The sequence below is a fragment of the Frieseomelitta varia genome, unplaced genomic scaffold, assembly GCF_011392965.1.
Source record: "Frieseomelitta varia isolate USP_RPSP 00005682 unplaced genomic scaffold, Fvar_1.2 scaffold_897, whole genome shotgun sequence".
In the NCBI taxonomy this organism is placed as follows: Eukaryota; Metazoa; Arthropoda; class Insecta; order Hymenoptera; family Apidae; genus Frieseomelitta; species Frieseomelitta varia.
The window spans coordinates 222,123-247,417 of NW_025110697.1; the positions used below are offsets into that span (position 1 = coordinate 222,123).

General features: G+C 35.6%; 2 protein-coding genes and 2 non-coding genes across 7 annotated transcripts in view; 2 read left to right on the top strand and 2 right to left on the bottom strand.

The window, feature by feature from the left end:
• Positions 1-15,979, top strand: part of LOC122537251 (probable cationic amino acid transporter) — a 61,581-nt gene extending 45,602 nt beyond the window's left edge. For all 3 annotated transcript variants that reach the window (XM_043670278.1, XM_043670279.1, XM_043670280.1), the window contains exons 6-14: positions 8,324-8,495; positions 9,165-9,348; positions 9,615-9,739; positions 9,924-10,177; positions 10,266-10,508; positions 10,634-10,778; positions 10,861-10,954; positions 11,046-11,173; positions 11,399-15,979. In XM_043670278.1, the coding sequence (XP_043526213.1) occupies positions 8,324-8,495; positions 9,165-9,348; positions 9,615-9,739; positions 9,924-10,177; positions 10,266-10,508; positions 10,634-10,778; positions 10,861-10,954; positions 11,046-11,173; positions 11,399-11,718 (1,665 nt within the window). In that variant the 3' untranslated portion in view covers positions 11,719-15,979. The remainder of the gene's footprint in view (positions 1-8,323; positions 8,496-9,164; positions 9,349-9,614; positions 9,740-9,923; positions 10,178-10,265; positions 10,509-10,633; positions 10,779-10,860; positions 10,955-11,045; positions 11,174-11,398) is intronic.
• A 2,756-nt stretch (positions 15,980-18,735) lies between these two features.
• Positions 18,736-18,860, top strand: LOC122537262. Its single transcript, XR_006308593.1, has one exon. It is a non-coding gene; the product is annotated as a U2 spliceosomal RNA (small nuclear RNA).
• A 929-nt stretch (positions 18,861-19,789) lies between these two features.
• LOC122537261 lies at positions 19,790-19,982 on the bottom strand. Its single transcript, XR_006308592.1, has one exon. It is a non-coding gene; the product is annotated as a U2 spliceosomal RNA (small nuclear RNA).
• Positions 19,983-20,755: 773 nt separating this feature from the next.
• On the bottom strand, positions 20,756-24,917 carry LOC122537250 (pro-resilin-like). 2 transcript variants are annotated; one of them, XM_043670276.1, is made up of 4 exons: positions 24,691-24,917; positions 22,440-22,841; positions 21,963-22,290; positions 20,756-21,315 (listed from the first exon to the last, which is right to left on the bottom strand). In XM_043670276.1, the coding sequence occupies exons 1-4, from the start codon at positions 24,877-24,879 to the stop codon at positions 21,254-21,256; spliced, it is 981 nt and encodes a 326-aa protein (XP_043526211.1). In that variant the 5' UTR covers positions 24,880-24,917; the 3' UTR covers positions 20,756-21,253. The 2 variants fall into 2 exon arrangements, with proteins under 2 accessions (XP_043526211.1, XP_043526210.1); XM_043670275.1 differs by having other exon boundaries at positions 20,756-21,318.
• Positions 24,918-25,295: the final 378 nt, after the last annotated feature.

Consider the following 25,295-nt stretch of genomic DNA (forward strand, 5'->3'; position numbering starts at 1 on the left):
TAATTATAATTATTAGAGTAATTAATACTTTATTATTTATATTATATTATATACTATTATATTATTAATATATTTAATATTATTTATATTATTATTATTATTAAAGTAATTAATACTTTATTGTTCAACAATTATAATAAAGTATATTATTATATTATTAAAGTAATTAATACTTTATTATTTAATAATTATTATAAAGTATATTAAGTATAAATTTAATAATTATAATCAAGTATATTATTATAATTATTAGAGTAATTAATACTTTATTATTTATATTATATTATATACTATTATATTATTAATATACTTTATATTATTATTAGCATTATTAAAGTATATTATTAATATACATTGTATTATTATTAGCATTGTTAAAGTATATTATTAATATACTTTGTACTATTATTAGCATTGTTAAAGCTTATTATTAATATACTTTGTATTATTATTAGCATTGTTAAAGCATATTATTAATATACTTTATATTATTATTAGCATTGTTAAAGTATATTATTAATATACTTTGTATTATTATTAGCATTATTAAAGTATATTATTAATATACTTTATATTATTATTGGCATTGTTAAAGTATATTTTTAATATACTTTATATTATTATTAGCATTGTTAAAATATATTATTAATATACTTTATGTTATTATATATATATTATTTATATTATTCATATTATAAAAACATTTATATATATATATAAATTAATTAAATTAATTTTTTTATACATATAGTATATATATATATATATATATGTTAATAATATTATTTAATTAATAATTACGCATTTATTTTATCTCATTTATCATTGTTTCGTAACAAATACAACATAATTATCTCAGTAACTTTTTTCACAAAAGATTCGTCCTGCACAATTTGAATTTTAACAGAAATAAATCTCATTTAAAAATGAGATTTGATTTTCTTCACGCGTCGTCGTCTCACCTTATCGATGTTACATACATATATACATACATACATACATACGTGTCTTCTGCTACAAAATTCCTGCAACTTGCAAGAGCAAACGCGAGGGGAGGAAAATTTTTCATCCCCCCCCCTTCCCCCGATAAATCGATTATTTTATAAAAATGGTCGCTCGAAGATGTGGGTATTGAGGGCATTTTTGCACGGCAGCGGGAGGGCGGTGGTGGTGGTGAGAATGACGACAGTGTTTGCGGAGGAAACAGGGACGGATAGTAGGCAAACGGAGGAACGATATTCATGATATTATGTATTCCGTGGGTACGGCCAAGTTTCTTCGTTCCGAAGGGGGTTGCAAAAAGGGGTTTATTCAAACGACGGTCGGTGGGTTGAAGGCGGGCAAATATTGGAATATTCATCTCGTTGAAAGCCAGAATAAATAGAAGAAAATCGACGACGCTCGTCGTTATAATCTGGTGATTTCCGGATTCCTTCGTTATTTAAATTTTCTCTTCCCTTCCGGCGAATTAATTTCTAATCTATTTTCGTGACAGTTATAAGAATCACTTCGTTGTCACTTCGACAATACATGTACGCCAATAATTCGTTTCATTAATTCACCATTTTCATTGATCGAGGTTGCTTGTTCATTATTTTAACAAATTAACGTGAAGCTGATGCACACTGCATGGTTTACCCGGACGCCATATTGATTTCTCTCGGTCGAGTCGTCCAAGGACGCTTATGCATACTGATAGTTTCGTAAAAATAATTAAAACGGGACGCAGATGGAAAATTATTTCACAGGTTGAACGCCACTCAATATAAATAATAAATAATTTGGCATATCGATAACTCAAATCGAATTTGTCAATAAAATCGATGAAAGTTCATCTCGTCGATCGAACTGACATAACACGCGCGTAACACAAGTCACGAAACACGTATGTATATTTAAGTAATGATAACTCGTGCAGTATGCATAAATTTATTTCAGGACAATGAAACTAGTATTTTTGGACATGCGAGCGTCACTCGATCGGGTCACCTGTCGTACATTATAAAAAAAAAATGTGTCTGAAACTCACAGCCACGTTTATTCCCGATCGTCGATCGGTCCAAAGCGTTCGTGAATTATTAATTAACGTGTCCTGGAATTTATGCACGCGATACTTTCCCTTTTTCGACCATCGTCGCGTGCCTATCGACGATCCACACGATGTGAATATTTCCGATGGATCTCCTTAGAAGAAAACGTGCATTTTTCATCGACACGTTTCCAACCTGCTTCCCCCGAAAAGCTAGCTCGTTCCTCCCTTCTGCCATTTCCTCGATAAATATCTAAACTTGGATTTTTGGTTCGTGGAAGAAAATTTAACGAAAAAGCGAGATGTGGATGGACATTCAGAGGAGGAGAGGAGCAACTTTTCGTTTGGAATTTCCTTTTTCTTTTCTGTTTTCTCTGCTGCACTTTTGGAACAAGGAAGAAAAGAACGAGTTTTTGTTCGACTTGTTTTATATTTATAATATGAAGTCTGCCATTTCCTCGATAAACATCTAAACTTGGATGTTTGGTTTGTGGAGAGATTTTAACGAAAGCGAGGTGTGGATGTATTGTGTATGTAAATTTGTTTAGGACTTGTCTAGAATTTTCTTCTTCTTCTTTTTTGCTTCCATTGCACTTTTGGGACAAGGAAGGAAACGAGTGTTTGCTTTCGACTTGTTTCATACTGGTATTAACACTTTCGCTCGTGGGCGGCATGGGGATTTCCTACTGTGCGTTTAATGACGTGATATATTACTATGCATCATAGTAATTTCCTGCTGCGTGACAAAATTTCACACTGGGAGATAAATCTTCCAGATAATGGAGTTTCATTAAGTAACAATAATAATAATGACAACTACACAAAGGTGTAACTTCTAGCAATTTTATGTAAGACAAATACATTTTTACCATTCAATTAGAGAAATTGAAATTAAGAAAGTTAAAATTGCAAAAAAGGTTATCAGACTTCTCCCACTCCTTTCAGCTATTTATAAGCTTTTCCAAATGCTCAAACATTTTCAAAAATTAATCTTCCAGAACGATTGTCTAGTCTGATTCTCCCATTAAAATCCTTTAGATTGTTCAATAATCTTCAAAGAATAATCTTTCATTGAATGAAAGATCCTCTATATGCAGTTTCTTCCTCGTTCGCTTTAAATTAAAACTTCCTACATTTTTTTGAGACACCAACGTTTCATGAATAAAAAAGCTAATATACACACACATATATATATATATATATATTTAATATAAATATTATATTATTATTGATATTATAAAAATATAAAATTATTATATAATATAATAATATATAAATATATATTGTTATATATATATAAATATTATAGTATTATTAATATTATATAAATATAAAATTATTATATAATATAATAATAATATTAATAATATATAAATATATATTATTATATATAAAAATATTATATTATTATTAATATTATATAAATATAAAATTATTGTACAATATAATAATATATAAATATATATTATTATATATATAAATATTATAGTATTATTAATATATATATATATATTTTTTTTTTATTTGACCTTAGGAGTCTGCGTGGGCTTCCGAGGCTTGCGAAAGGCTTTATTCCTCCCTGCATTCATCCCTGTGCCGCAAATCGCTCGAGAGCTCACGGTACATTGCTTGTGTCAACCTTTTGATTAATAGCAATGCACACGTTCAACAATCCACCTCCTCTCCCTTCGATTGCTCTCCCCTCTCCCTTACACCCCCTCTGAAATCGTCAGCCTTCGCAAGGTTTGATTTCTCGATCTTTTGGCCCTGCAGTTTCGATTAATTGCATCCCCTGATTTCCATCAAACGAAAACTCAAGGATTCATTGTCACAAGGTGTCGAGACTTTCGTGTTCCTGTTGCTGTTTCTTTGCAACGCAACACAGATAAGGGATAGATGGGACAGGTTGGAAATTAACGATCATCTGCCAAGCGCTGCCATTAATTCGGAATAATAATAATAGCAATAACACTGACGGATCGCGATTCTTTGACGAGGCGAGGGTACGTTCAACCGTCCCCTTATTAAAAACGACCGATAGAAAAACGAGGTTGAGAATGTACAATGCGTGTCAGAAGTAATGCACAATTCCATGAAAGGAATTTCGAAGCTTTGAAGATGGTCCCTTCACGTGTTCTCTATTGAACGAGACCCTCTTTGTCCGTAAATTCTCGTTCTAACCCGTTGTTTCAACTTAATTACCCCAAGCACGACGGTTTCGTGTTTTCTAACTGTTTGACGAAAATATCTTTCTCTTCTGTCGAGCTCGGGGCGTATTTTTGTAACGGCGAAGAAGAACTTTGTAACGAAGTGTATTTTAATTAAACGTTAACAAAATTAAAAGTCCAGTGCAAAAAAGAATCTTCTTTCCTTTTTCATTCGTTCACAGCAACTCTTACGCGCGCGTACGCTTACCGATGCTAATTAGACCGCGGATTTTCATGCATTTCTGCGAAATTCGGAAGTACAATTTGCATCAGTCGTCTCGCCGAAGACAAATTTTTATTCAAATGTAATTGAATTATGCTGAAAGTGCAAAGTACGTATGTCATATCTTGTTTTTCGAGGAATATATTCTACAATCCTCTCGTCTGATTTGACTTGAACTTAAAACAGACACGAATGCTTGAAAATTGATGTTAACGAAACAAAAGAAAATTAAAAAAAGAAACAACACGTTTTCAATACACATTTCTACATAATAACGAGCAATCTCCTTCGAATAACGTACAACGCGGTACAATTACGCGGCGCAGTTTATTTCATTGAGAGCGAGCAATTTCGTTCGTTAATGTCCCCTTGTACGGCTTTAATTATCGTGTGTTTAACCGTGGTGACATTTACCTTCAACATAAACTACAAATTTGCTCGTTCAGTTTCGCCGCCGAGTGGGTGATAAATTTCCAGGAATGAAACGAACCGCAGGAGAAAGAAAAGGAAAGAAAAAAGGACAAAGGCTATAGAGACAAATGCCCGGAATGACGGGGAGATAGGGAGTTATGTTCGTTTTAATCAAGGTGCCTGGTGCCTTTTTAACGAGCAATTGCACACGCTCTGCTCGAGGGGATTTCCAGTCGTGGGCTTGAGTGGGCGGTATGCAGAATGCGGGGGCGCGAGTGAACCACGGGGGCGAAATACTACAGGGTCAAACGTGCATTCTCAAACATTCACGAGAGTTTTCCTTTCTTCCAAGAACAGAAGGTCTCTCGTCCCGTTCTGTTCAAAATTTCAAACTATCCGCCGTTGGAACGGAGTAAAGGTCACAAATTACACTTCCTCTCTGTTCTCCGCTCCTTTCGGATCGAAGACACGCGCGCGATACTCGCTTCGAACGAAGTTTCTTACTTCTTAAGGATTCTAGGGATTTTTACGAGGTTACGGTTGGCAGAGACATTTTTATAGGTTTGGCCAGTCTCGAATTGCTTTGGACTCTCTGGTTTCTAGCATTCTAGGAACTCTCAAGATGATTTGGTTGATAATAAATGCTTCTCTCCTCCAGATCTAGTTACCTCTATTTCTAGTTATTTCTGCTTTTTGTTTTTTACTACTTCCTGTCCCATTCGAACAATCTCCAGGGGTCCCTAGCTTAGAGATTTTTTCACGGTGGCCCAGTCAATAATGTAGGTAGCTCTTTTTTTTTATACTTCCATTTCTAGTTATTTCCACTTGTTTCTTACTACTTCTTGTCCCATTCGAACAATCTCTAGGAATCCCTAGCTTAGTGATTTTTTCACGGTGGCCCAGTCAATAATGTAGGTAGCTCTTTTTTTTTATACTTCCATTTCTAGTTATTTCCATTTGTTTCTTACTACTTCTTGTCCCATTCGAACAATCTCTAGGAATCCCTAGCTTAGAGATTTTTTAACGGTAGCTCAATCAATAGTATAGGTAGCTCTTTTTTTTTTATACTTCCATTTCTAGTTATTTCCACTTGTTTCTTACTACTTTTTGTCCCATTCGAACAATCTCTAGGGATCCCTAGCTTAGAGATTTTTTTCACGGTGGCCCAGTCAATAGTGTAGGTAGTTCTTTTTTTATACTTCCATTTCTAGTTATTTCCACTTGTTTCTCACTACTTCCTGTCCCATTCGAACAATCTCTAGGGATCCCTAGCTTAGAGATTTTTTCACGGTGGCCCAGTCAATAATGTAGGTAGCTCTTTTTTTTTATACTTCCATTTCTAGTTATTTCCACTTGTTTCTCACTACTTCCTGTTCCATTCGAACAATCTCTAGGGATCCCTAGCTTAGAGATTTTTTTCACGGTGGCCCAGTCAATAGTGTAGGTAGCTCTTTTTTTTTTATACTTCCATTTCTAGTTATTTCCACTTGTTTCTCACTACTTCCTGTCCCATTCGAACAATCTCTAGGGATCCCTAGCTTAGAGATTTTTTTCACGGTGGCCCAGTCAATAGTGTAGGTAGTTCTTTTTTTATACTTCTATTTCTAGTTATTTCCACTTGTTTCTTACTACTTTCTGTTCCATTCGAACAATCTCTAGGGATCCCTAGCTTAGAGATTTTTTCACAGTGGCTCAGTCAATAGTGTAGGTAGCTCTTTTCTTTATATTTGCATTTCTAGTTATTTTTACTTGTTTCTTACTACTTCCTGTCCCATTCGAACAATCTCTAGGGATCCTAGTCAATAGCTCTTTTTTTTCATGTTTAGTCCCACGTTTAAAATTGAAATTTACTTTTGACTCTGACGAAGATCCACTGGGATTGAGTTATGCTTTCAATTTCATACGGTTTTTCGTCGAGGCATCAGAAATTTATAACGACGGTGAGGGACCCTGAAAAATTAAGCGGGCATTACAGAGCATCCGCCGTTGAAAGACGTCTTGGAAGAGTCTCCAGTTTCTCAAAGAGCATTTCTATTGAGTTAGCAATTTAATTTGCCGATTTCAGTTCATTCCAGACTGCACGCCCCCCTTGCCATTCTTTCGCCAACAAATTCATTTCATGCTCAAGTAACTTTTTTCTATAAGTTGATCATTAAATATTGGGTTACCTTTAGAAAATTTGGGGAAACTTTGAGAAGAATTTAAAAGCTCGTACGAACGTTTTCGTACGTTAAAAGTAATGAAATGTATAGCCCTCTTTCACAAACTTTCTTCAATTTCACATAGTCTCAACAATTTTCACTGAAGCACACTGTAATTTCATCCATTATTAATTTTGAAAATTACACAGACCCCCTGAACAATCCGATTATCTATTCAATGGTGAATTATATTTTATATTCACTGTAAAATTATGCATGACGCTTCACTGTAAATTAACTCTGAATTCGTTACAAAATTAGTTTCAGTTGCAATTGCAGTTTAAATGCTTGCACAGGGAAGTTGAAATGTGCCGAAGTCAATGGAAAAGTGGACAGAGCGCTCCCGTTCGTCATTCTGAAGCTTTCGTATCCCAACAGGCGACCAGGGAATATTTTTCATCCCGAATTGCATTACCCCTTGTTCACGATCCTGCTTCCTAGAGTTCAGTATCTAATTCCAACTTTTCAAATGAATTTTCAATCACGTTGCAGAAGCAGGAAATGGCTTTCCAATTCGGAAAAGAGATTTATAATACATAACACTCTACGGGCGAGATTATTGTTTTCCCGTTTTAAGGAACGAAATACCTCAGTATCGTTTTAGAAAAATATGAAATTGTTTAGAAATTGTTCTACGGATAAATTCATACATCACAGATTAATTCTCTGAATATATATATATATATATATATATATATATATATATATATATATATATAGTACTATATACTATATATAGTATACTCTATATATATTATACTATACATAGTATACTCTATAAATATTATACTATATATAGTGTACTCTATATATATTACACTATATATAGTATACTCTATAAATATTATACTAGTAGTGTACTCTATAATACTATATATAGTATACTATATATAGTATACTCTATATTATGCTATACTATATGTAGTATAGTCTATATATATTATACTATATATAGTATACTCTATATTATGCTATACTATATATAGTATACTCTATACTATGCTCTACTATATATAGTATACTCTATACTATGCTATACTATCTATAGTATACTCTTTAATATGCTATACTATATATTGTATACTCTATACTATGCTATACTATCTATAGTATACTCTATACTATACTACACTGTATTATACTATATATATGGTATACTCTATATTATACTATATATGTAGTATACTCTATACTATACTACACTATATTATACTATATATATAGTATACTTAATACTATACTATGTTCACAGGTGTTCACCGGTGCAGCGACGTGTTTTTACGCGTTCATCGGCTTCGACATAATAGCAACCACCGGCGAAGAGGCGACAAACCCAAAAAGGAGCATCCCCCTCGCAATAGTCTCCTCGTTGATCATAATACTCATTGCTTATGTCACCAGCAGCATGATGCTGACGCTGATCGGTATGTATCGATCTTCGATTCTCTTTCTATCCTCGTAACTTATGTGTATGATTATGAATATAAGTTTGTCAGAACAATTCAGTTCACATCATCGAATAACTATTAAATCATTCAGTCATTAATCCATCACGAAAGAGGACTCGAAGAGGATTATCTTAATTTTAAATCAACGATACTTTCCACTTCGATTGAAACAAACAATTGCTTCTAACAGAACCAACTTCTAAAATTAAATATGACTGTGAAGGAATATTCTATACATAGTCCCAGACTGAATTGTGGTTGTTTAACGACGCTAGTTTATTTATTAACAGGCAGGTGATGGCATTTCCACTGATTATTCGCTTCAACTCTGTTACTTGCCGGCTAAAAAGGCCTTTGGCCATCCTTGACCTCCCTTCATGCATCTCTGATCACCCTTCAACGACACGTGATCCTTCGCTTACCCTCGTCACAGAGACACGGTTCGTTATGCTTCTAAATAACGGATCGTAATTGATCGTTTTAAATAATTAGCCTGTATTTTTTTCCCTCCTCTCATAAATACTCGCCAGCCACCTCAACATTAATCCATGACAAAAAAGGTTCATAAAAGTACAAGTGGAAAAGAAGAAGGGAAAGAGTGTAAGAAGTAGCAGAGAGAAAACTCCGTTTCCCTTTCTTTTTTAGTTCCATACGACGAGGTGGATCAGGATTCAGCATTGGTGGAAATGTTTGGTCAAGTTGGAGCATACAAGTGCAAATACATTGTGGCAGTTGGTGCATTAGCTGGATTGTCCGTCTCCATGTTTGGCAGTATGTTCCCCATGCCTAGGATAGTCTATGCAATGGCTCAGGATGGCCTTATATTCAGGTAACACCTACCTGACAGCAAACTTCAATAAATCAGTCTCAGTAAATTTCAATTCATTTTCACTTTAAAATGCATATTGTAAATTGCGTGTAAACTGTTGGATGCCCTGTGCATGATTTATCAAACGATAAATATTAGATTCCTTATACTAACTTATATAAATACTCTAGTCTTCTTTTACTTTTGCTGTAATATATTCTTTTATATGTGTATTTCGTCAGAGATCATTGTGTAAGATTTGCATTATACATTTGTGTGATTACTAGGAGTTTGAGCCAAGTGTGGCCAGCAACAGGTACCCCAGCCATAGCAACACTGACTTCCGGTATGTGTGCAGCCTTTGCTGCACTGCTCATTCAATTAGAAGTGTTGGTAGAGATGATGTCTATCGGTAAGCCCTGTGCGAAATCAATTCTTTCTCTTTTTTTGCATTCGTAGACATTCTACTGCTCTTTACAAAGTAAACTAATCTACTAACTAAATCTTTCAAAGTTGATATTAATTTAAACATTTAAATAATAGTTATTATACAATTAAAGTGCGTGATTTTAAGATCTTCGTTAATTTCTACCCAGGTACCTTGCTGGCTTACACCCTAGTATCTACCTGCGTGTTGATTCTACGCTATCAACCTCATTCTACAAACTTGGTAGAGTTACTACCACAAAGTTTAAGAACACCATGTCGATCGCCAACTAAAGAAAATCAGGGAAATGGTCAAGTGACTTATGGAAAAGAGCTGAGACCTGATCAGCTAACCACTGCGCTGAATTCTGTCCAGGCTGCTCAATCGGATCTTGCTGCAGCAAATAGTGGCCAACGTATCATGGTAAAATTAAAAAAAAAAACAAAAAAAAAAAAAAACAGTGATAACAAGGATAAGTAAGAATGCAAATGATGAATCGCTTGTTTCGCAGGTGAGAAGAGTTAGAAGATGCAATAGTTCTTCACCAGATTCAGATGACACTTATGGTGCTGAAGAGGATGAAGTTGGTCTGGGCAAAGACGATCAATATTTGGTCAGTGACAGAACTGAAAATAAGTTCTATGGTAGCGTGCATGCAGCTGCAGCTGCGTCCAGTTGTGGCAGTGCACATCAATACCCAGGAAACACGCCAATAATTGGGCCACCTTTGAATTACCTCCAACGTCGGTTGCAGGTATTGAATTTGAAAGCATTGTAAAATCCCTTACCTTCTCAAAGTTAAAAAATTTACTTTGGAATATTCGTTTAATTCTTAATTATAAGTTCTTATTTTTCTTGAATGTACCCTTGCCATTTTAGGCAGCGCAGTATCTCTGTCCTGCCATCTTTCCCTGGGTGGACAGAGGCCCAGCGACGGAAGCTTCAGGTCGCTACGTCATGAAACTAGTCGGCGTGCTCTATTTGCTGATTGTCATTTTCGATTTGATTATAGTTTGTGGCATGGGTGAGCCATAGAGAAATAAACGCCTTATCTTTCATTTCTCTGCAACCTTTGCAATCTATGTTACCAATTTTGTTCATTTTAGGAAATATGGGAACATTTACTACGATAATGATGTTCGCATTCCTCTTTGCCATAATTGGAATATTGCTTGCCATCAGTAGGAAACCACAAAATAGGTAACTTTCAGAGGCAATAATTGTTTAAATTTTCATTTAAACCAAAGTTCACTCACCCGTTTCGTTTTAAAATTGGATCTTATCCTTCTAGAAATAGCATGATGTTCATGACACCGGGACTCCCATTCGTACCTGCAATTGCCGTCACCGTAAACATATACCTCATCTTTAAGCTGAGCATCCTGACTCTCGTCAGATTCACTCTCTGGATGATCCTCGGTAAATTTGATCTGCGAATTTATTCCTCACACTTAGTTCAGAAGCTTGCAGAAAGAGCTAATAGAATTCCAACATTATATTTCTATCAGACAGTTAGTTTGTACACTGAGGTATTTGAAATATAACAACGAAATTACTAAATTCTTTTCTCTGATTTCTTCAACAACATCTGTCAGTTGACATTGGACTATCAGTCTTGAAACTAACACTTAAAATCAATCGTAGGTTTCATCATGTACTTCTACTACGGCATTAAGCACAGCAGTCTGGAAGAGGGAAACACCTCGGATAACCTCGAGGAGACGGTGTCAGCCGGGAATATCGAGCTGACAGTGACGGATACGCAGAAACAACAACCGCAACAAACGCATCCGTCGTACACGACGACCGATCGCAGTATCTACGAGGGCCAGCAGCTGGATGCGTTCGGACAGCCTGTGTTTGGCAGCACGAACTTCGGTGGAACACCAAGCCAGAGGCCGGCAACCGCCGGGCAATCGTCGTTGTTCGTCGAGCAGGAGGCCTTCCCCACCTGGGACGATTGAACGACCACCAGCGCCGATATAAATATATATATTTGATGATATCAAGATAAAAATTATTATGCGAGCCTGACCGGCATCGTGCGTTCATCGGCGTAAAAGAAAAAAAGAAAAAGAGAAAAAAAAACCGACCCTTTCGGAACTCGCGGTGGACAATGGCCTTTGAATGATTATAGAGGCAAGAAGAGAGGTCATGGAGTTAATACTCGCGAGACTGTTCATTTGTGACTTTTAGTTAGGCGAGATTTAGATTAGATATTTGGTAAATGTGTTACAGTTGTTGATTTGTTTTGTTTGAGGATAGAATGATTGATGTGAATAAGTTAAATAGCTGATTTTCAAGAAGTTGATTTTGAGGATAGAATAATTGATGTGAATAAGTTAAATAGCTGATTTTCAAGCAGAGTTTTCTCTTTTTTTTTTTTTTTAAAGTTGAGATACTGCACGAACAATAGAGAACTGATGCATATAGCTTTTATTACTGTCTCTAATTTCTAGAATTTTGTTGATTTTGAATGACTGAGACAAATGTGTTAGATGTGAATATTATTTAAAAGTTCCTTAGATATCAGTGATTGAAAGAGAAGAGATACACTTGTATTTCTTCGGAGCCGTTCTTTCAACGGCGTTTGTAGGATATTCTTCTCGATACAGAGTATAATAATCTTAAAGTTATTTATTTCTTCTGTGAAGAATTCGACGAGGAATCCCACGAATTGCATTTCCTTTTTCTTCTTCTTTTTCTTTTTTTTGTTTTTTCTTTTTAAGAGGATAAGAACTTAATGAGTGCTCGACGATTGAGCAGGAGGTGCTGCTTCGAAATTCTGAGCTTCCCTTACTAATTTCACTTCTCCACTCTGAGAAACGTCAATTTCCAAATCCATCCTAATCGATCGCCGAGCACTGAACATCTCTTCACGATCCTTCCTGAATTAAAAAAAAAATATATGTGAAACGAAAAAAAAACAATTGAAGATAGTAAAAATAAAAAAGGCGAAACCGCGAGTCTCCGATGGGCGAACTTGTTGACTACTGTTTGGGACGAATGTAGCAAATAATTTTCGCGGCAATATTTATTATCCTAGTTGTATAAAAGTGAGAGAGAGAGAGAGAGAGAGAGCAAACGCGCGCGCGGGAGAGTTTGAGAGAACGAGAGAATGAGAGGCAAAGCTGTCAAAGGCGGAATCACGAAGGAAGAGAGAAAGAAAAACGGAAAAAGGGCTAGGAAGAGAGAGAGAAAGAGACAGTGATTGTTTTGGGGCACATCGGATCTCTGAGTCTGTTTATAACATAAGATAGTTGTCGACTGGACTACAATTCAAAAATATTGTGTTCAACACTATTTTTAAATTCACGCGTATATAAAAACCCATGCACATTACACAATTTGTTTATTACAAACTTTGATCGGTAGAGTCTCATCGTCATGATACAGTGTTTTCAAAACTGATATTCTTGGACGACTTCACTCTTCAAAGACTGCTGTCGTTATTGAAATAGTCAGAAATTCGATGTATCCTGAAACTTGAGTTTGACCGAGATTATTAGCATTTCTAGGTGTAAAACGACACTTGTGTTTTCCAAGGGAGCATTTTAATTGCTATAAGATACATTGAGGAAGAGAAAAAGAGGGAAGAATGAGAGAGAAAGAGAGAGAGATTGTGTGTGTGTGTGAAAAAGAGAGGATGAGAAAAGAATTAAAGAACAAAGTGATGGTAACAGAGAAACTTTCTTTGAGTTTCTGAGAGTTGAGTAAAGTGCAAAGAGAAGAAAAAGTTGAAGAAAGTGTAAAGAGAAGCAGAAAACGAAAGAAATAAAATGATAAAGGAGGATGAAGAAACGAGAAATAACGAGGAAACTGAATCTTGCCTAAATCTAGTCTTTCCCAGTCTCAAAGAATGCTTACAATTGTACGATTATAATTTTTGAGGAGGACTCTTAAACTTATCTTGTATTAAACTTGAATTGCGACGTCAAGTCGTGTCTACATTGGTCATATTCAACTAAAGATCATTGGCCAGAGATTCTTAAGAGTTGCAGGGGGTTGCTACTAACAAACAGGCAAATTAATTAAACCACTGGAAAATACATGGATTGGAAATTTTATTGATGAGGTTTGGAACTGATAACAAATTCTCACTTCTGTGAGCTTCTGCTGTGGGAATGCCACAAGAAACTAGTAGCTATCTGTTTGATTGTAAAATGTTGTTCAATAGCGAACGTCCAGTTCTAACAAAGACAAGTTCCTACAACGACTGTTGACCACTCGATTGTTATTATTTATCAAAGATTTTACGCATCTTGTGTTTTAGAGTAAAAGTTGTGATTGTTACTAATCGATATATTAACGACAATCTTAGGTTCGTTTGTTTTGAAAGTTGACAGAGAAGAGACTATCTTAAACGTCCATTCGATGATTGTATTTATCGCTTCGTTATAGGAAACAGAAGAGAGGGATATGAGAAACAAATTTGAAGAATGACATGATGAATGAAGAACAGTGTGATGAGAGCAAGGGAAGACGATGCAATTTAACTAAACAGAGGGAAGACGTTAGAGAAAGGTACTAAACTGTGTAGAAAATAGAAAGGAAAAATTAAGAAATGAAGAGTTGACATTGGCAGTCTGGTAAATAAGCAAATTGGAAGCTGGAGAAAAGGGGAAAAGTCAAAGATGTCAAGGAGTGAAGCAAATGGAAAATGCTGGTTAAATAAATAAATCAGTTACTGAAAGGATTGACAAATGAGAGAATTGAAAAATTGAGCAGAAGGGCTTGGAAATGAGAAACTTGAGCGAATGGAAAAGTTGGGAAATGAAGAAGGGAGAGCTGAGGAAGAAATTGCGAAATGGAGAACTTGCGGGACTGAATGACAGAAAAGCAAAACGAGAAGAGAAAATTGAGAAATTGAAAGAATGAGAAACTGAGGAAACGGACAGATGGAAGAATGGAAAACCAAAGGGAAAACGAGCGAGCAATTAGGAACTGAAGGAAGACAGCTACAGGGAGCAGCCTGGGAAATTTACGTCTCTCCATTTATTCTATTCTCGGATCTCCATATCGGATCTACATATCGATCAGTGATCTTCTCACATATCAGTCTGCACCTTTTCGAGGGAGATAAGAAAAAAAAAAGCCGTGAAATTTTGGTAGTAGAACGAATGACCGAGGAAGCAGAGCGCAAGAGTGGGAGAAAATGTTGCGGTAGAGTGAGAGAGATTGATCTAAATATTTATCTTTAAGTATTAATGCGTCTGTTAACAAAAAATTTTCTAATATATATATATATTATATTATATTATATTATATATATATATGTATCATATATATATATATATATATATATATATATATATGACGGGATATACTTTCTATGCGTGACGATCGATTATATATAGGCCCGATCAGTCAATCCAAGATTGAGGCTGCTGTCTTAGAACTTTTTTGAGTTCTCACCCCTATAACGTCGCCATTTGGAAGCTCATCGGGGATGAAGAAAAAATAACGAACAGTATTTTTCAATTCTAACTCCAACCACAATACATCATAACTTTCTTACTGTTTAGGTTGTCCAAAGAAATTTATTTGAAGGAAAGTACAACTGTACGTTTCAAGATACCTAGTCGACGAGAAGAAAAGGACATCGATTAAGAGAGAATCTTCTAGTAGCATAGCCAGGGGAAACTGTATTCTTCATCCCCTATATGCTTCGATTTTAAGTCGAGCGGTGATCGTCGTTCCAGATATCCGCTTATTCAATACTGATTAGCAATCTCTGAACATTCCCGATAGTTTTTTTTTTTTTTTTTTTTGAACGAGTATCAGTAACTTCGAAATACTTGTAATCTCTAGAGGCACGTTTAATATTCCTCCAGACATCGTTATTAACAGAATCTGATTTAAATCCAGTTCATATCGCTTGTAGACAGTAGTAGTCTTCAGTTTAAGTCGGTAACTCCGTGTATGGTTCATCATTGTGGTTTATCATCATACTAGAAGAATTGTAAAGAATGTAAAAGAGTTCTTTCGATATGAAAAAAGAAAAAAAAAAAATAGCTGATGGTTATTGGTACTCGTTTGAAGATCGTAAGATTACAAATCGTAACGTGATTATTGATTCACAAAAGGAACTACGTAGACCTGGGCAGGGTGTTCGAAGAAGAAAGAAAGGTTCCATTTTGTGAAAGAAGAGTGCCTGCATATATCCACTTAGAACGTCCCTGAATCGTTAGAGGCAAGACATAGTGAAATAATTCGAACTGAAAACAAAAGAAAGAAAAAAAAAACAAAAAAAAAAGAGAAGAGAAAATGGGGAAAAAAAAGAAGAAAATAGAAACATATCAGAATATCTTTCGTATTTCATTCGTTTTCTTGTAGAATGAGAAAGAATTCTCATGGGGAATCCCTTTTGTAACGGAACCAGCGTGGAAGAAAGGAACATCGCGACGAAAGCGGAATCTCGACGCGGCACTTTGCTCCCATTTAGCTTCTCTTTAGTTAGCCTTTCAAATTTTTAGATAGGAGGAAATGGCCTACTGCGACATATATAAATGGCTGCTCGATGAACCTCGAAACATCTTCCTACCGAACTTCGTGTGTCCCTAGAAAGAGAAAGAGATTCATATTTTTTGACAAAATACGCAAAATGAAAAAAAGAAGAGACGGAACGAGACTACCAGAAATTCCCGTCAAGTCGATCGAAAGCTTTTTTTCTTTTTCATTTCAGGGGGATAAGAGATCTTTTTCGTGTAACTGTGCAATTATCCAATGTAAAAAAAAAAAAAAAAAAGAAGAAGAACGACGTGTCGTTCAGAACTTCTCTTCTGGTCGTTCTGTCGCGAGTGAAATGAAGACGAAGAGAGAGAGAGAGTGAGAGAGAGAGAGAGAGAGAGAGAGAGAGAGAGAGAGAGAGAGAGAATCATTATCCCGAGTAGAACTCGAACGTTAGGTTACTTAGGCTCATCCAGCACCGTGCTCGAACAAGCGTGCTTCGAAATTGCGGTGAAATTGCCGCGACGAACACGAAGAAAGAACGACGAAGCGTGGTCAAGGAGAGAGAGTTGCAACCTTGCGGCGTGAATTATCTTCCAACGCGTTTTGAGCGAGTGAGAGAGGAACGGTGTGCGTCAATTGAAATAAAACGTTCGCTTCTTTTTCTCGTTTGCTGCGAATCGTGAGGCGCGATTCTCACGAGGGAGAGACCAGTTTCAATCGCCCCTCCTCCCCCCATCCCCTGTTTCGGTTTCTTCCTCTGCAAACCTAAATTCTATACAGAATTCCCTCCTTTCACCCAAGAAGATCTCGTTTTGAGATCACTTTACCGAGATTATGTTCGTTTCGTTGATTTCTCTTCTTTCAATCGCCGGACGAGCGAAATTCTCGCTTGAGAACGAAGAGATATCGATGGAAACTCGCTTTTCAGGCTACTTATCCGGTGTGTCCTTCACACGGAAGTGTAGGGTTAGCTTGTTTGATGTGCATCGTATTAAGCGTGACACTCTGGACGAATTCGAACGACAATGTTTTATCCTTTTGTTGAACACACTCGACGTTTTATAGTATTGTACGTTTGATATACTTTACTGTGCCGAGGTTGGGGGCACGTTTCTTGCGGAAGGAACGGAGAAGGATCCTGAAACGAAACAAATGTGAAGAAAGTGCTCGAAGAAGTTTCTTCTTTTTTTTTTATATATACAATGAAAAATGGGAAAAACAAATTTCCCTCGTCGCTGCTGTAATTTCTTTTGTAGTCTCTTCGATCCTTCTCCGAGCTTGAAAATGTAGAAGTTACGTGACGATTGATCGCTACGTTCCTTCCAACGTGGATGAGTTGAAAAGGACAGGAGAAAATAACGAGAACGTGATTGGAGAATGTGTGAATCCGTGTAATTATCGAGTCACGAATTCCTTTGTTTTTTTTTTTTTTCTTCTCTCGGGGAAAAAAAACGTGGTGTCTTGGGAAGATATATGCGCACTAGGAGGACAGAATTTTCCATGTAATATATATACCCTTACGTAACTACGTTGTTTAATATTGATAAGGATCAAAAATAAAAGTGATTATTCAGAAAGTAATTGACGTTTAGTATTACTTTCGAGTAGTGAAATGTGTATCACCCTGAAAATCTGCATGTTTAATGTTTCATTAGTTATTCTGTCAACTGTTAAGAATTCTTGAGGATGATATTTCTTTTCGATTCGTAAGACGTAAATACTTGTGCACGATTTACAGAAGTTGAAGACAGTTGTGATATCAACTTTCGGTTCCTTAACGGCTCCACTCGCGAGTAGAATGAGTCCGTACATGGCCGGACGTTGTAAGTAGAATGAGCCCTTAAGTGGCCAGAAAATTAAGTAGAATAGGTCCGTGAGCAGTCAGACATTTCAAGTAGAATAGGACCGTGTGTGGTTATCCATACTCAAGTAGTAACGGCTCATACGTGGCCAGACATTTTTAAATAGAATAGGTCCATAAATGATTAGCCATTAACAAATAAAATGAGTCAAGTGTAACAGTATTAAACAGTTGTCGAACTCGTTTCAAGATGTGACAATTTACCTAAAAATTGAAGACGAAACACGTGAGGAATCATAGTATTCAGCTCAAAGTTCAATATAAAGTACATAATGTAAAAAAAAAGTCAGAGTTCCAAACAGGCAAATATAAGTGCAGAGAGTCACAAATTAATCTTCTTTATTAGCATTTTTTCTGCGAATATATTTATTTAAAGCAGTGAACCTCCATAACAAAGTATGAGCTATAATGAGCAATGACAGATTCATGCCGCTTGAAATGAGCACAATAGCGTGGAATTAGGGTATAAAGCACAAAGTCTCTGTTATTTAGTCTCATTATTACTTCCTGTCACTTCTTTTTCTACAATATTTAAAAAAAAAAGAAAAAAGAAAAACGTCACAGGTGCGTAAGTAAACGCAGATGTTTCGAAAATTTTGCAAATTCCAACGTCTCTATGAACACTGAAAAATTATTTTCCAGACTAAAGTCCACCACAGAGTTGACCATCTCCATGGGAGGGTTAAGAATATTAGCCTGATTTTTGCAAATTTGCAGAGGTTTTGGAGCTTGCTCCACCTCTGCTCTGGGTTTACCCGGCATTGCAGTGCCGCTGGGAGAGGCCCACGTAAACTATTAAGAAACAGAATTGTAGGAGTAGTTTTAAAAAGTACTTTAAAAATCGTTAAAAAAAGTTTGAGCCGGAAATATTAATACGTTTACCCTCTGGTCAAAAGCTCAAAATTTCCGGTTTCCGTTGAGGTGTGCGCCCGACGCTCATTTTAAAACGGGTGTGTGATTATGGTGTTTTAAAAAGTAGTTCATATACTTTCTGAAACAAATACTACTAATTCCTCATTTTCTGTGGCATTTTTACATGTCACGGGTGCGAAAAAAGCAAACGCAGTTGACAGATGTTTCGAAAATTTTGCAAATTCCAACGTCTCTGTGAACACTGAAAAATTATTTTCCAGACTAAAGTCCACCATAGAGTTGAAAATTGAAGTTTGCTTTTTACAACGACCCCTTGAAACCTTATGTACGACTTTTTGTTACCGTTTTATTCGTCTTTGAATGTGGAGTGTCACGCCCGACCCGGAGGGTCGGGCGTGTTAATACGCATTCAAAGACGAATAAAACGGTAACAAAAAGTCGTACATAAGGTTTCAAGGGGTCGTTGTAAAAAGCAAACTTCAATTTTCAACTCTATGGTGGACTTTAGTCTGGAAAATAATTTTTCAGTGTTCACAGAGACGTTGGAATTTGCAAAATTTTCGAAACATCTGTCAACTGCGTTTGCTTTTTTCGCACCCGTGACATGTAAAAATGCCACAGAAAATGAGGAATTAGTAGTATTTGTTTCAGAAAGTATATGAACTACTTTTTAAAACACCATAATCACACACCCGTTTTAAAATGAGCGTCGGGCGCACCTCAACGGAAACCGGAAATTTTGAGCTTTTGACCAAAGGGTAAACGTATTAATATTTCCGACTCAAACTTTTTTTAACGATTTTTAAAGTACTTTTTAAAGCTACTCCTACAATTCTGTTTCTTAATAGTTTATGTGGGCCTCTCCCAGCGGCACTGCAATGCCGGGTAAACCCAGAGCAGAGGTGGAGCAAGCTCCAAAACCTCTGCCAATTTCCAAAAATCAGGCTAATATTCTTACCCTCCTATGGAGGGTGTATCAGATATTAAGCTGATAAGAACAGATACTACACTTTGATCTTAGCCATCAGGCCGAGAAGCGATGCTGATTTGACTTTTAAAACGTTTTTTATACACTCAAGATATCAATTTTACTAGCGAGAAACTTTCGCTTCGGTGGACGCCCCCTGGCCCGAGCGCCGGTTGCGACCAATCAGCAATCGCGCCGCCATTATGCGCTGGTCAGTATGCGCAGACTGTACAATTGCATTAAAAAAAGAATAGTTAATAATTAATAACGTTGAAAAAATATTAGAAGAATAATATTAGAAGAAATATCGTTCGGCATTAGTTTAACACAATACGAATGCAGCCAATCGCGCGTAACGTTATTATGAGCAGGTCAGTATACGCATGTACAGTACACAATTGCATTTAAAAAAAATGAATAAATCAAAAAAATAAAAAAAACCCATTAAAAATTAATAATAACGTTTAAAAAAAATAATAGAAAAAATTTCGTTTGACACTAGTTCAACAAAATTTGAGTAGTGTAACGAAACGTCCGGTAGATGGAGAAAACGTTGAAACACTCCATGAACATTGTTTCCTCCATCACGAAATTTTTTTCTATTATTATTTTTTTGTTATTAATTTTTAATTGTTTTTTTTTATTTTTTTATTTATTCATTTTTTTTTAAATGCAACTGTGTACTGTGCGTGCTCATAATGACGTTACGCGCGTGATTGGTGAAGTTTTTGCACAAAAAATATCGAATTGTGACGTACCTCAATTAATATTAATTATTAATTAGTATCAATAATTGATTGATTTTGTGAAAGTTTTAGGGGGGGTTACAGGAGCTACTACAATTAAATAGGAGGAATACTTCATTCGTGTATTACGTTAAGCTCGTATAAATACATACACAAGGTATAATAAGATATATAATAAGTTCGACGACCGCTTAGCAGAAAGTACAAGCGTACTTTGTTTGATAATACAAAAAGAAATTACCATGTACAAAGTATAAAAGTATATGTATATATATTATATATATAGTATGTAAAAAAGTAATAACTACACACGTGATGTACGGGACGTGCGTTAAAAAAAAAAGAGAGGGGAATCATTAAATTATCCTAATCGATACATAATTATATATGTCGTTAAATACCAGTGAGGGTGATTATACGCAAATGTGCATGTGACTGGAGTGGTGTAAATATATCGAGTGTAGTATTAAGAAATAAAAAATAAAAACTGTAAAAACGAGGGAGGTCTGTAATGGTTGTCACCGAGCGTTCGGGAGATTTATCAGGTTTTTCTTTTTTTTCTTCTTTTTTCTTTCTTCATTTCTTTTATGACGACCAATTCATTTCCGATAATTGTTACGTGGTGGTAGGTACTGATTGCTAGCTCCGGCTCCGATGAGACCTGCTGCGGAATTTGTTCATTACTCGAAATGGCAATTTTTAAATAACAAGGAAGAAATATTAAATTTTATATAGTAAGTAATATATGTTGTAATATAATATTGTATATATGTATGTAATATAATATTACATGTACTATATGATTATATGGTAAAAATTTAAATGATGAACAAGTTAATCTACTTTAGTGGATTCTATATGTACACTTCTATCAATGAATTTACTTTCCAAATAACAAAATGTCTCAATTATTATTTGAAAGAAGTGCAATTTTACTGATTTGTGCACTGTCAGTTTGTGTAAAACTTTTTGAAAATATAAGAAATGGTAAATTATCATTGTAAAGACAATATATTAATTCCACGATGTTCCTACAGATGGCACCCCCTATACAATTTTCCGTTACTGCATCACATGGATTGCTGATCATGCATATATAAATATATATAGAAATATTTAGTTTTGAAGTATCTTTAAATTTTCTCAAGGGTCTATACAATATATGAAATTGTAGAAAATTTTCTAAATTTTGTTTACTTTTATGGTAGATAATATTTTCTAACAATGGTTAGAATTTTTAAAATTTTTGGTAGAATATTTGGTAAACTATGTACCGCACAGTACAAGTACAATTAAAATTATATTTACCTCCTTGATAACCACCCTGAAATCCTCCTGTACCTCCAGGTGCTCCATAAGTTCCAGAGGGTGCTCCGTAAACTCCAGAGGGTGCTCCATAAGCTCCACCTCCACTTCCAATACCTCCTCGAGAAAATTGAGCCTGTCCTTCGTACTGAACATCAGCAGTATATCCATTTGCATCATCCGCCATGTATTTCACGATTTGTGTCCTCGAGTCAGGTAACAGCACTCTGTACTCTCCTTGCACCACATTACCATCGCTGCTCTCGCGTTGAGAGTAATCGTTACCACTAGGAGGATCATATACCTCATACTGGAAGCTGTATGGTTGTGGCTATAAAAAGTAAAATGGTACTCATTAGTTTTTAATGGGCATTGGAAGCTGTATGGTTTAAGCTACAAAAACTAAAGTATTATTCATTACTTTTTTTTTTTTAATGAGTATTCCTTAGTCTATTAAAATTTAAAATGTGTCAAACGCACTCTTCCATAGTCACGATTATAACCACCCTGTCCTCCACCACCTTGGTAGCTTAAATCACGAGCATCAGCAAATCCAGGAGCTCCATAAGTGCTGGAGGTACGTCCAACATTAAGGTCCAAAGTTCCTGGAGCTCCATAAGTGCCAGAGGGACGTCCAGCATTAAGATCCAAAGTTCCTGGAGCTCCATAAGTGCCAGAAGAACGTCCAACATTAAGGTCCAAGGTTCCTGGAGCTCCGTACAAGGTTGAGGGTCTCCCTCTGAAACCTCCTAAATCTCCTGGACCACCGAATCCACCTGGTCTGTTGTACTGGTAACCACTTCCACCGGGGCTACCACCCGGTAGCAATCCAGCGAGTACATCACTAGCAAAACACGATAGCAGCAACAGCGCTTTCGTCAACTGAAATAAGATTTAAATCTTCTTTTTAACATATATATTAGTAAAATGTAAGGTTGAAAAATATTTAACGTCCGAAAAATAACAATAATAATAATAATATTAACGAATATTAAGATCTTTACATTTGTAAAATTTATTTGTGGAAATTGTTTTATTAGAGATCTTGGAACAGAATTTTTTCAATTGATATCTTGTAACAACAGTTCTAATTGTAATTGAGAAAATTTCAACGATTTAAATTAAGGTTCTGGTAGATCCTTCAAAATCTTAAAAATCTAGAGAAATTTCTCGATTAATCTCCCAACTCAAACTAATTCAAGCTAATGTCAAATTTCTCAAACACTTAATTACATTTTCATCAGTAGTAATCATTTACAAGTAGTCAAAAATTACAGACAATAACATATTCTTAAATTTAATACATCTACTCTTGAATTACTTATGGAGCAAGCTAATCAAAAAGCTATTACATTCAACAATTATTACAAGTTTAATATTACATTCAACAATTATTACAAGTTTAATATTATTATTACCAACAACGAAACAACAAAAATGGATTATTTATAAAATCAGATTCAACTATTTGTCTAATTATACGCAGGAGTATAACAAAGGCTGTTAATACATTCGTCAATTCAAATTCACCCAAGAAACGAAGAAACATTTACAAAATATTTGTTGAGTCAAAAGGATGATGTTTACAATTGCACGATGCGACTGGTCAGGAGGAAGCTATTTCTCTCCTGGAACAGGATTAATAACGACACACACGATGAGCCGATTATCTGGTTTCAACACTAGACGTCATTAGTACCGGCGACAAAAAGAATTGTAGAAAACGCAAACGCCGAGTTCAATAGAAAGCTTGAAATATCGCGTACCAATGATTTACCAATGGCAGAATTAATGTTCCACTGAAATCAGGGATGATTACTAGGAGACGAGCGTGTCTCCTTTTCCTTTTGTACATTTATTGAGACACGTTGAGGAGGAAGCGAACTGAAGCGAAGGTGTACCATTTGATTCGGTGCACAAGTAATAACATTGGACTGGAAAATTATAAATTGGAATGAAAAGACAATTCTACGTATTTTGACTGCATATACTTCTAGTCGAGAGCTTCGAATTACTGAAATTTCTAATAATCTGAATTTTTGGCGACTTTTCAATACCAAGATTCATCGTGTAGATCATTTTGATATAAAAAGTTCCAGAAATTCACTTTAGTTCATGGATGATAAGATTTGTGATACATCTCTCAATTTCGTCTGCTGAAAGTTACTAAAATAGTTACAAGAATTAATAATAATGATGAATCGTTGTGTACACGAAATAATTAGTTTCGTTAACAATTTTGATTTATCGGACTTCACTTTCGATCCAAAGGAATTACCTTCTTTATCAAGCTATTACATTGAACAAAATTATAATACCACTAAATTTTCAATTGAATGAAACCACGAATAGTATCCTTAAATTCTACAAATAGTTGAAGGGAACTACAACCACCCTACCAAGCATGTGAAAATTTCCGATAAGACAACCCTAATTTTCAATTAGAGAAACGTACAACAACAGGCCACGCGACTTAACAACGATCCTAAATTTTCAACTGAGGGAACTCCCCTGCCAATTTTGAAGCTACATCAATCTCCAACATTTCTCTAAGTCTCAAAATACCTGAACTACAAAGGAAGAAGACAACGAATAATTTTACCCTACAACTGCAATTTCCCCAAAGAGAGGTTGAACAGCTCTAACAGAATATTCTGGTGACCAGAATCGGTATCTATATCGTCGCCTTACCAAAAAGGTGATAGTAAGCATAACCGGGAGGATAGCCTACCTGATGGTAATTCATATTGGTGTTATGAGCGAAGACGCGAAGCGAACTGAGAAGATGATCCACGGACGAGTTTATATACCGTCCGGACCCTTTGTTACAGTTTATCCTTAGCGCTGCATATCCACGTATTAACCAGTACGTATTAGAATGACCGGCTATGGGTGTGGGAGGTGGAGAGGAGCAGCGCATCTTCCCTTCACTCTCGGTGATGCATCATGGGAAGAGATATCCCGTTGATGATGACTGAAACAGCTTTAAATTTTAATTGGATTCACACACGTGACTTCTCGATCGCCTGGATCATTCGGGTGTCCTCGGAACCTCGGATCCCAATTGCTGGCAGATCTCTTAGAAACCCTTTTTTCAATCCCTAAGGAACCCTCTGATTCCTCTTACAGTTCGGAAATTTTCTTATGAAAAATTTCTTTCACTTCTGATTAAAAGAATCAACGTTTGATTAGAAGAATCTTCTGCGATATTTTTGAGGTGTTCAAATTAATTATTTCCAACAAGAAGTTCTTTATCACTATGGAAATTTTGAGGTTTAATTAATAATTTTTGTTTCTCTAGTATATGATGTTTTTTCATTCATTTTATTATAAGAT